This window comes from Sphaeramia orbicularis, chromosome 22 (genome assembly GCF_902148855.1).
Source record: "Sphaeramia orbicularis chromosome 22, fSphaOr1.1, whole genome shotgun sequence".
NCBI lineage: Eukaryota > Metazoa > Chordata > Actinopteri > Kurtiformes > Apogonidae > Sphaeramia > Sphaeramia orbicularis.
The window spans coordinates 41,177,134-41,189,826 of NC_043978.1; the positions used below are offsets into that span (position 1 = coordinate 41,177,134).

General features: G+C 38.9%; 1 protein-coding gene across 4 annotated transcripts in view; it reads left to right on the forward strand.

Annotated features, from left to right (window-relative positions):
* sobpa (sine oculis binding protein homolog (Drosophila) a) overlaps positions 1 to 12,693 on the forward strand; it is a 38,350-nt gene that overhangs the window by 15,962 nt on the left and 9,695 nt on the right. For 2 of the 4 annotated variants that reach the window (XM_030127104.1, XM_030127105.1), the window contains one exon: positions 7,333 to 7,428. The exons of the other annotated variants lie outside the window; for them this stretch is intronic. In XM_030127104.1, coding sequence (XP_029982964.1) covers positions 7,333 to 7,428 — 96 coding nt within the window. The remainder of the gene's footprint in view (positions 1 to 7,332; positions 7,429 to 12,693) is intronic. 4 annotated transcript variants of the gene reach the window in all.

Genomic DNA, 12,693 nt, shown 5'->3' on the forward strand with positions numbered 1-12,693 from the left:
ACATTTATGATTAAATGACCAACATAAAGACACACTTCAACAATGTGAAATTTTCATTGTTTAATTATTATTCATTTACACAGCTGCAAATTTAGTAATCAGCATGCTGCTTCCAAACCTGTTCAAGAATGCAGCCGCTTGATATAATATTTAATTAAGAGCTCCACTTCATGTTTGGCCTGACACTCGTGTAGAGTTACTTGTTGCTTAAGAGATGCATTTAATTCAGTTGCACAAGCAAGTGGGGAAAGAAAGCAAAGGAGATCATGAACAGGAATATAAGTGGTTTACCTCGTATGAAAAATATTCTTTTGGACATGAATGTGAATAATTTTTTCAGTGGACTTTCTCATACGTCTTCTTTTGTTCATTAATCTATTAAAAGAACACTGCCCTTTATCTATACTGCCATACAGCTCCCAAACTTAACACATATTTTACATATGAAAATCAGTCAGTTTTATGAGCATCTTTAAATATTTAAGCAAACCTACCACTTCTAGATGACCTTTTATAGACTGACGGATTAGTAAAACAAAAACCTACTCATATACATCTTGAAAATGTGTATCAAATTAAAAAAAAAAAAAAAAAAACCCACACAGCTTACAGAAGTAATGCTATTTACTTTAGTGCATGCACCATGTCAGATGTTTGCCGCGTCCATCAGCAGAATGCACATGTTCAAACATCACTAACACAGGAAAGGCCTGCTCTGCCACAACGGCTCAGATTCTATATTTTGTCTGGCTCTTGCACATTCATGCAGGCCATTTGTGTAAGCGATACCCACATGTTTCTTTTCTCATGCACCCACAAGGTTGGCCACAACAACACGGCCTGCAGGCTTTCTTTTTTCCAATAGAAAAAAAAAATATTGTCATGGCTGAAAAAAGGGTCTTATGTCTGAGTGTGCTTTGGATAGGGGAGAGGAGATGATGGGGAGGAGGTGGGGGGGTGTAGGGGGCGGGCAACAGCTCTGGCATTATGTTGCATGAAATATCTTCAGCTGCCTCATCCATGAAACCCAATCCCCTCCTAGGGTGACTATTGCTGCTGCTTTTTCACATCTCTGCATAACTCTACATTATATAGTGTGTGTATGTGTGCGGCGGAAGATGATTGATAGCTTAACTTGAGCTAATCACTTATGTGCCTGTTTACTGTATGCCCTAAGCTTCTGGATTAGTTTGTATGGAAGGTGCTGCTTCCTCGCTGTTCGCACTACTCAATTATTCTGTCTGTCACCTCACTCTGCCTGCTCACTTTCATTCTGTTTTTGACTGTCCACTATTGATTCAGAGACACAGCTTGGCTCTTTTTTCTTGTTTTGTAATGCACTGCAACTCACCGCCCCAGTGCATATTTTGCTGGTTGGCATGATGTGCTTTGCAAAAGACAGCTTGGAGTGGAAAGATATCAACTGATGGAGAAGTGCATATACCACTGCTAGGATCTGTGACATTTTTAGGGGATTAAAGGAAGGAATTTAAATTTAGGGTGGAGTTTTGCTTTCAGCTGCAGGTAGAAAAAGCTGCTCAACTGTCACGCTATTACACACAGTCGTATGGTTTCCCTCTATCTTACACCCACACATACACAGATAAACATGCTTGCTCATTGGACACAGTGCCAAGATTAAGTTAGGCAATTAGCAGTGATGAATTACCCTCTGTGAGTGCGAAGCATGGCAGCAGAAAGGTGTAGGTTAGAGGATACTTGGAGTCAATCAGCCTTACATTCTGCACGGAAAACATAACCTGTGTAAATCAGTAAGTGTGGGCTTATAAATGCCGCATGCAGGACTCTGTAACAAATGCACTGCTGCAGCATCAACTGTGATGAAATGTGGCTTGTTTCTGTTGCAATAGCCCCAAAAATCTGCTTTGAGTTGAGGAGTTTGTTTTTTTTTCTTCAGAACTACATATTGGTAGATTGTAAGACTCATGTGTTGTTGGTGAGAAGCAGTCAGGAGAACTAGTGCAGTATATAAGTCCTGCAAATCTATAGAAGGTACATTGTATATTTTTAATGGAATCCATTTTATGTGAAAATAAAAAAATATATAGGGATCAAGGATTTGCTGTATAATTATCCTTACTTATTTTTAAATATCACGCAGATACATTCACATAAATGTACCATCTCCTTCTACAATGTTCAAAAAAGCATTAAGCAGGTTAAGCCGACTCCAGCTTGTGTTTTACAGGTCGTCTCTGCCGCAGCATAAGGCTTTTTGTTCACACCACGAAATTCCCCCCCGGAGACCCCAGACCTCCATCAGTGTCTTTCCCCGGGAGCTCCCTCCAGGCACGAGGGGGCAGAGTGCCGCTTCATGTCAGCCCAGAAATGTCACATCACCTCAAACACACACACTTATACACACACACCTCCACTGCACACAGCACCGTGATTGCCTCCCCACTCCTGAACACTTCGCAATTTACTTTGTATCTCCATCGGCTGCCAAGGAGGGCACACACGCAAAACGAATAAGAGAGAAGGGTGTGTGTGTGTGTGTGTGTGTGTGTGTGTGTGTGTGTGTGTGTGTGTGCGACTGAACCCATGTATTTGAATGTAGCTGCTGTGTGCGCGATGAAGTGTGTAATGTGTCTGCATATTGCAGTTGAGGCTCACCAGTGGTTAGGAAGCCTTGAGGCCTGCCTGACACAGCTTCAGGGCACAGAGAGGAAGGTGATTATCTCATAGCTGCCAGCCATTCAGCTCAAATAAAGACAAAAGTAACTCACACTAACTAGGTGTTGAGATTGTAAAAGTGATGCCACACACATGAACTTGCATGCCTTTGTGTCATTTTCTAAACTTGTAGGTGTGATAAACTAGAGACAGACAAAATGGGAAGTAAATTTACTTTAGTATGCAGGCACACCTATTGCATTTCAGGCGTATTCTAATGATGACCCAAAGTGCTTTTTCCACCTTGTCGAGTTCCATGCAGCAGCTGCCAATTTACAATCAGTATGCTGAGATGGTATGCCATGGTGACTTACATTAGCAGTAATATTGTACAGTCTTTAAAAGGCTTTTTTGTTACTGTGAAATTGCTCAGTTCTGTTCTTGCTGTTATAGAGGCAAAATTAAAAAATGCCTGCAAAAGCAATAAGCCCAAATAGTTCTATATGGGCTGTATATTACTTTAACTGCTTATTAAACTAACTATTAAAAAGGCTTATCATTGTACCCTCAAGAACACCTTCCATACCAGCTAACAACTGGGGCACCTTAGGGTAAAATAATCCAAACAAAATGAACTAGTTGAGATTCCCAACAACATAAAATGTAGAGACAAACTTGTCATTTTTGGAAGAATGTGCTTTCTCGCCTATTATGTGAGAAGTGCCAGGCCTGCACCTTCATTTCAGGATTTAGGATGAGCTCCACTGCTGCGCTCGGCTGTGTTTGTCTTTGGATTTAGACAGCCTGCCTGTGAGTGTCTTTCTTTAGGAAATGCAGCTCTTTTGGCAGGTGACAGGCACACACACCTGGACATGTATCCATGCCCAGATGGAAGCTAACACAGTGGCAGCTGGTGTGATGTCCCCTCAGGACAGTGGAGTCGCCAGAGGGGAGCTAGGCGGCCCAGTGTCCTGCTCTGTCGTTCTTAGAAGGAACTTCAGCTGGGTGGCAGCTGCAGTTTGCTGGCATGATGGAGCAGCGACAAGGGAAAAAAACACCTTGAAACGAAAAGAAACAACTGGCATTGAAACTACATGTCCCCAGTGTGCTGAGGCAAAACGGTGATTGACTTTGCCTGCAAGTGTTGTTAGATCTTTTTTTGCGCATTTTTTTCTGCACCTCGTAATAACCACATCTATCTATCTATCTATCTATCTATCTATCTATCTATCTATCTATCTATCTATCTATCTATCTATCTATCTATCTATCTATCTATCTATCTATCTATCTATCTATCTATCTATCTATCTATCTATCTATCTATCTATCTATCTATCTATCTATCTATCTATCTATCTATTTTAATCCCATTCTCTTTATCTGTGTGTGGCTCCCTGTGTGTGCCTCACGCCTCGTTCACAGTGCCAACACCTCATTAGTACAATATGCAAATGAACTGGCGCAGGGCCAGAGGGTCAGAGCAAAAACTGGAGACAGAATAATAGCCCAATGGTGCATCTGTGTGTGTCTGAGTGTCCTCAAATGCCTGCCCAGATTCATGTGTACTGTATGTTAATGTGTTTGTGCTAACCTGACTTTTAGTGTGTCCATGTGATGTGTCACACTGAACAGGCACAGTGCATGTATATATGTGTGTGTGTGTGTGTGTGTGTGTGTGTGTGTGGGTGTGTGGGTGTGTGTGTAAGAGAGAGAGAGAGAGAGCGAGAGAGAGAAAGACAAGGAGTGAGGAAAGTGAAATAGGCCAGCCTACGCCCACTGTTCATTTAGCACTGACAGCTTCTAAATATCCATGACCCTATAATCCCAGGTTTTGTTTTCTGTAACCTTTTGTGACAGAGTTAAAAATCTCCTCTGTTAAAATGTAAATTGTTTGTGCTTAACAATGTTTTCTGTCATATTCTTACACTGTATCCTCTGCGGTACAAATAACACTATGCTTCACAAGACACAAGACGGCAGTATTTGATTTATGTCATGCTTGGAATGGGAAACCCTACCTGGAGGTGAGGGAAGCAGATGGAAGCATAGGCAAACTCAATCAGTCTTTGAATTAAAAAAATAAAAATAAAAAAATGTAACATATACACCAGAATTGCCCTTCATCAGGAGATGAACGGAGCTGGAGGCCAAATTACCCATGACGAATCAAAAGGTTGCAGTGAGCGAATGTAAAGGCAACATGATATGAAAAGAGACCTGCTCAGGCCAGTGTTCACCTGTCAATGGCTGAGGCACAGTTTGAAATGTCAGCTTGGGGGCTGCAAACAGCATGATGAACACACATAATTGAGGTTAAATCTCAATTTCTGATAAGCATGCAGCTCAGTGCCCCGTGGCTGTAAAATATGAAGTCATTATATCACACTGAGGTCTATATTATATAAAACTTGCATTTCATTTAATGAATCACAATGGAGCAATTTGGCATTAGGCCAGGCAATCCTTCTACAAATAATAAAATTGTACACACCTGGCATAACAGCACTTGCTGCTTCAGCTTTCAAAGTGCCAAATTAGATGACTCACAGGAAATTTAGAATTGTTTTTTGTATTTTAATGCATTAAATCTGTGATTGTTATTTTAGGGCTTCAGGATTTTCTTTCTTCCTATAGTTAAATATATTTCTTTTACATACAGATCTCTTGAGAACATAAATCATCATATCTAACATCCACATAGTAGTGATTTACATTATATATTGCTGGCCATAAAGTTGGAATATTCCTCTTTTTATTCTTATTTATACACGTCTGTGATTACATTTGACCCGATGCAGTGATTACATACTGAGACCCAGTTACACTTTATCTATCAAATTTAATTACATTATCACAATAATTTCACGAGAAGAGCTTAAAAAATATGTTATTCCAACTTTATGGGCAACACAATCAATACATGCCAAAATTGTTTGTTCAGCTGTGGACTGTCCAGCTGGTAATGGTGACAGTCAGCACTGCAGTGTTGTGTTCATTGTCAGGTCAACCAACCTTAAATACTGTACTGTGACCTTAGTCAGTCATGTTGTCAAAATGCAGTGTCAATAAACAAGATATGATCTCATATAAAACCCATAAACAAAGGGTCCGTTCTGTAAAAATGGTGTTTACACATTCAGATAGAACTGACTACAATGTAGAGTATTAACATTAACATGACTCATAAAAAACTGCTGGATCTTTGAATTGTTTCCACTTTTTCTAACATTATATTCTAAGCCATGTCCTTCCAGTTAGTAGTCTGCATTCCTACGTGGCCTAGAGGGAACATGCTGTCTTTTTAGTTGCAATTGCCAGTCTGACATAGCTAAAAATTCTGAAGTCAGATACAACCATGAAGCTGTAAGGTAAATCCACCTCAAATCACCCGATTTCAGAAAATGTTACTCACTCACTATTTCTGATTTGCTTCAGATTTTCAGAAAATATACTCTAATATCAGGAGTCCAAGTAAGCACCTTACAAACTGCAGCTTTCTTCTTTATTAGTTTTTAATGTATTGGGGCTTTGACACTGATTTTACTGTAAAAACAAATGGTACAGTCAAAGATAAGTTCAGTGGCCTTTGAACTACCTGTGATAAATGCATGACATTTTCAGAAGTTATTCTAGGCTACAATATATCTTTGACTTTTGTAAAAGAAGATCTACAGCATATATGCCCAATTATACCTTGCTGAAACCTCTAACAAGTTCATTTGTGATTCAGAGCCATTTTGGCCAAGTGTATTTCCACATAGAGGTAGGTCAGATCTTACAGATTTTGACATCTCTCATGTAATATTGACATTGTGATGGTATTTCCATAAAATAAAATCAAATGTCTTTATTTATGAGACATCAAACACCTTAGAACAACCCCTGAAAGTATGATACATCTATCCTGAATAGTTCAAAAGTAATGCCTTATTGAATTGAGCTTCTATTTCTGTTCCACATTTTTATAGTAAAATCAATGTCGTATCCCATTTTTTTCTCAAAAACAAATGAAGATATAATGCTGAGATTTTCCATGGTGTTCACGAGGACTATTAACATTATTTCTTGTAAGTATAAGCAAATCGGATATGCTCAGTCAGGAGGTCTCCAGTCATTTTACATGGACCGACCCAGCTGGGTGAGGATTAGATAACTGGAACACACTGAGGACAACTCCTGGTGAGTTTGGGAATGACAAGATGCTGGTCAAGTAACTGCAAGACAAAAAGAAATGAGCAAAGAAAAAATAAAAAGTGATATGTGTGGGTGTGGGTTTCCAGCCTTAAATTGTTACCAGTAAGTATCTGTCGAAAAACACTCACACTGACTTGAATAAAGTGAGATTTTATACAAATTCTGACACCTTTGTAAAGCCTTCTATCATCTTGCGTTTAAATGCATCTTATATTGTGTCCTTACCTTAAATAATGAGTGTTAGAATTAATATTTGCACCTTGTAGCACTGTGAATGTGCTGCAGCTGTAAGTCCGAGTCACGCATGCACACACTCATACACATGGTTTTGTTGATTGGTTTGTGCACAAAACCAATCCCTTATCCACCCATTTTACAGTCACCATTTCTGTTCATCCTCTTCACTGTTGTTTTCCATTTCTGAGTTTCCTTGTTGCCTCTGTTCACCTGTTTATTTTGTCCATTCGTAAAAAGAAGCCATTATTTCTCCCCCCCCAGGCGAGAGACGACGATGGCCTCGGTGGGAAATTACCCCAGCACAGCTTTACTCAGGACACGCCCAGGCTTGTCTTCAAGACAAACAGCGATGTGCTTGTAAGGACCATAACCATTTAACACCAGATAGAGTTTAAGCTTGATGGCTACTGCACAAATATGTTTTGATGTTGTTTATTGTTAACAGTGTATAATTTTCTAGTCATTTTTTTTCCTGACATGTCACTGTATTGAGAGGTTCATATTTGGGCATTGAAAGTAGACATCAAACAGCAGATTTAGGTTATCCCAAAAAATAACTCACAATACCACCAAAGCGGCTTTATTTGTCAGCTTGTTTTTTTTTAGTTTTTTTTTTTAGTTTGTTTTGTATTAAGTTTGCTAACATTTAAGTTGGCTTTCATAACTTTTTCATGCATAATCATTTGTTTTGCCATGTCTATTATGCATATTCAACAACTTAGGTCTCCATCATTTCTAACAGTCAGACAATATTAACACATGAAAAGTTTAAATGGCCTCATCCTCAACATTTACACAGACATGTATCATATTCACACACACCTAGTGTATATACACAGTGTTTATTCTTTTGCAGTGACTATTGATTGATTTATTTATATCTATGTAAAAAGAATAAGCGTGAGTATCAAATACAAGGGTGTAGACTTCAGTCGGACATTGCACGGACACATTTAGAAAGGGTCTGGGGATTCTCCTGAAAAATTTATGGGTCAGACACTTCATTTCAGACATTCTGGTGGTTTTATGAACCAGTTTGTGTGGTTTTTTGTGTTAGTGTAAGATGGAAATGCGTAAAGGAAAACACCAAATGAAATCAAAATGGCGAGGTTTCACATTGCTATAAATTAAATAAAGAAATACTAAATTGTAAAAAGGACATGAAATAAATGCTGATTTTTGATTACTTGAAGCATGATTAGATGTGAGGTCAGCAAGGTTGATTTCGTTGTTCAATTTCCCAGCAGCATTGACAGCACGAATAAACATATCTATATAAGTAACCAGTGAGATGACTGTATTAGATGATGTTCAGCTTAAAGAGAAAAAACCAAGCAGAAATTAATCAGCTCAAATCAAATAACTGGGCATATATTTACTTAAGCAGGAATAATCACAATTTACTTAACCTCTCCATTCACACCAGAGTGCCAGCCATCTAGTTGCCATTTAATACATTATTTTCTGTAATAAAACTTTTATATTTGCAGTATAGGCATAGTATACCTTGTTAGAAAGCTGAGATTCTCCTCAAATGAGTTTCTGCAAAAATCCAAATCTTACCAATTGTATTTTTCCCATTTCTAGTCAAAATATCTCATCAAACTTACAATAAGACATAATCACCTAAAGAGTAACTTTTCAGTAAAATATAAAAACTTATTTTTAGACAATAGGTCTTTAAAATCTTATTTCAAGAAATCTTACCAAGATAATTTTCACTTGTTCCATTGGCAGATTTTATTTTATTTTTTTTTTTTTTGCTTAATTCAACTTTTTTTTTTTCTTAATTCAAGATTTTTTTTGCTTAATTCAAGCAAAAACAACAAAAAACTGGCCATGGAACAAATGAAAATTCACTTGGTAAAATTTTGATTTTTGCAGTGGCAAGTTTTTGTTATAGTATTCCTGAGTGCCAAAATTTTCACCATAGTTAGTGAAAGAATCAGTTTGATAGCAATCGAAGCTAAAGGGACTAGTGTTCAGGTTGTATTTTAGCCACACACTAAAGAAGGAACTTTTCCATGTCACTGATTAATTTTGGCCTTGTGTTTCTTCAGTAATAAGCCTTGGGACTTGGTGTGATAAATAGGCATTAACATAACAGCATTAAAATAAATTGGGTGGGAAGGAACAGGTTAAATATGCATCTGTATCCAGTCAGTAGGAAGCCTACAGATTCGATGCAAATGCCTGCACCAGATGACAGACACGACCTGTTGGAGGACGTTTTCATGTGACCTGAGACGTTAGGTCTGGCTGTGCCCCAACAGGAAGTACAGTTTTCTACAAAATACATTTAATAGCTCTAAACCTTCTGCACCGTTCAAAACACATCACACATATCTAAGTTTTGAAATTATTTCAGGAATATAGAAGCTCACTGATGACAATAATACAAACCATAACGAGTTAAAACATTGAAATAGATTAATATATGAGGGCATGTGTCATTATTAATGCCTCTGTGGCAGCACAAAAGATTCAGTGGATGTATGAGCCAGTAACATGCATCCGTAAGTAATGCTTCTTCCTTTGCTTCTTTCATGTTTCTAATGGAGGGACAAATGCAATGTTATAAATACTGAGGGTGCAAATCCCCTGCATCCCCTAAAATCTATACCTGTGATCAAATATCTTACATTGTTTTTCAGTCTTTGATTTCAATGACACATAGTCTCACAGTTATTATCGAAATGCTACTTGCTAATCTCTTGGAATATTTTGTTGTATCATAATTTATAAGTAAGTATGTACTTACTACTGCAGCAGCATTCCTGAAAAAATAAATAAATAAATAGCAGAGCAATCAGACTGGTTCTCATGTTAAGTTTTGTCATACAGACAAAATTCTGAAAAAATGTTATCAGATATCACACAACGCCCTTTTTCTATGTTCAAAAACTCACTATCGACTGTATTTTGGCTGCAGTTTTATCTCCAAAAATTGCTCCAAGATAATCTGTCTTGTTTATGGAGGAGCGGTCAGTTTCTATTCTTCTCTTGTCCCTCACCTCTTAATACTTCATCTCAGCAATTAATGTGGGTAGTAAAATGTTATTATCGCTAATAAAAAATGGCCCAAAACTGTGAAAACAAGACTCCAGACGTAATAAAGCCACATTTATCTTTAAGTGAAGATGTTACACATTAAAAAGCAAAGGCACACCCGGACAGCTACATGCCATTGGAGACATTTCATCTCACACAGGTCCGCTCTGCTGCAGTGACATTCAGACACAATCCTGCTGATCTCACTCATCATTCTTACAGGTGGAGTTATTTTACTCACTGTGTGCGAGAGAGTGTGTTCTGTGAAATACAGGGCAATTGAGTTTCACCTGGCCAAGTGAGAATGGCCTTTATATGTCACATCTATAATAAGTGATGGCGGTGGCTGGCTGTGATAAGAGTAGCCTGACAGGGAGTGCACTTCTGGTTTTCCTCTGCCTTCACCTGCGCTTTAAACCTTTCACACAGTATTCAGATTTTAATGAAGCAGCCTGCAGCACAGACTATGAAACATTTGGAAAGGATTTGAACCAGATATGTTTTCTCTTTACCTAGCCAGGTAATTATAAGTGTTAGCTTCTTCAATAAATGAGGCCACTGTAAACTGATAGTTTAGCTAATCATATGTCCACATGTTGCAGATGGTCTGTTAAGCCCTGCCAAAGTTTCATTTACTTGTGTAAACTGCAGTGGAAGTTTCATTCTGTTTTCTTATTCCAATGGACCAGGTGCTTTAAGATGACAGTGTCTTGCTACATGATCTAGATTTACAGCAGAATCCAAGGTGTGCCTTTTTCACAACACCGATCAAGATGAATTGTCAAGAGCGAATGTCTTTCCGGAGATTGTTTGGAGTGTGAGACGACTAAACCAAAAACCAAACGACGTGCTCACTTCAAGCACCTGGTTCATTTTCATGGGTTTAATCCTTGTGTTTTGCACTCTGTGATTATGCCAGCAATTTGAGAAGTGTCAAAAGAATCACATATCGACCTTAACAGGGGGATATACAAGCCTGTCCCTTTATGCACTTTTCCTGCTTAAACCTCTTCATTCTCAAAAACCTCTTCATCCTACACATAAAACCTCTCCAGGCACTGCAGCTTCATACGAAACCTTACAATCTTTGCGCCGTCTCAAACTCTCCAGCCTCTTAACTCTCTGCAACCTCCTCCTCTTCTTACTCTTCATTATCTAAATCCTTGACATCCTCTGCAATCTCTTCAACATCTGCAACCTCTTTGCCTCTGCCTGAAACTTTCTCCTCTTCTGCAGCAACCTGTTGGTCAACAACCTTTCTTCTTCTGTGAGACTGCTGCAATTAAATACTCTTCATCCACATTCCTTAACCTTTACAACCATCATGTTACATGCCAGCCCAGCAAACTTGTTAGATTAAAACAATTATACACTCTAACTAGCTGTTGTCTGATCTCAGAAGTCTTAAATTTCACCAGCGTCATCACTGAGTCAAAAGGTGGGATGTTCAAGAAAGCGATGACTGCAGAGGTGACTGCACTTGTTTTGAAGCACGATAATTGTTGTAATGCAAACAGTTATACTACACCACCAATGCTGGTTCGTTGGCCACGATGGAAATAAATGACCGTAATTACATTCAACTGCAAACATCTGTGTGCAGGAGTGGGGAGAAAGCAAGAGGGAGAAAGCACAACTCCATTAGCGTAATGCGCAGTGAAATTTCACTCACAGTGCAGAAAGTCGTTAAGTGCTCTCCATCTGTCTTTCTGAGATGAGGGAAATTCAGCACATTTATTATTTAAAATATCCTGGGCCTACCATTATCAAACTCAACTTGCAAGAGCACCTTTTTGACTTTTACTCAGTCACGGCTCATTGAATTAGCCAGGACTAAATGGGCAGTTAAAAAGTGTAGAATTCAAGGGACTGATATCTGAGCACCACCGGCGTGGGGTTTAAGCTGAGCAGCCGCTCTGTAGTCCACCGCAGAGCAAACAGATCTGTTCTGTTCTTCCTGCTGACAACTTATCACTTCAGAAGTTAGCTTCAGAAATTCCTCTTGAAAAAATTCAGAAATAAATTTTGAATTGTACCGGTGAAAGTTTTCCTTCCTAAATGTCTCTGAACACATTTTTAAGATATCCACCCCTTTGGAAGATGCTTTAGCACAACTGCTGCATTTAGTACTGAATGATCTGATGTTAAAAACTCACAGTATTTAAAGGACCTGATGTTTCATATATGTAGCAGCCACAGGATGTCAGGATATATATTCTTTTTAGTCCTGGCCAGTGGTAAAGTGTATGTACCCAGAGCCCATGCTAGTCTAATGTCTTTCAGCTGCTGCCAAACAGGACCCTGACAAATATAAGAAGCAGTGCGCAAAACGAGTGTATCCTCCTTCCGGTTGCATCCCTCAACTTATTAACATTCAGCAGGGGGGCTTAAGGGTCTGTGTGATGGATGGATGTCGTTGAGGGGTCTGACAACTGATTAATGCCTTAATTATCTCCAGCGAGGACCTGCCACTCCTCCCAGAGCTGACAGAGTGAGCTGTGTGTGGCCTGACGAGTAACGCCGTGTTCAGGGCTCGCCCACTGCTATCTGCTCTACCAGGGTCACATTCAT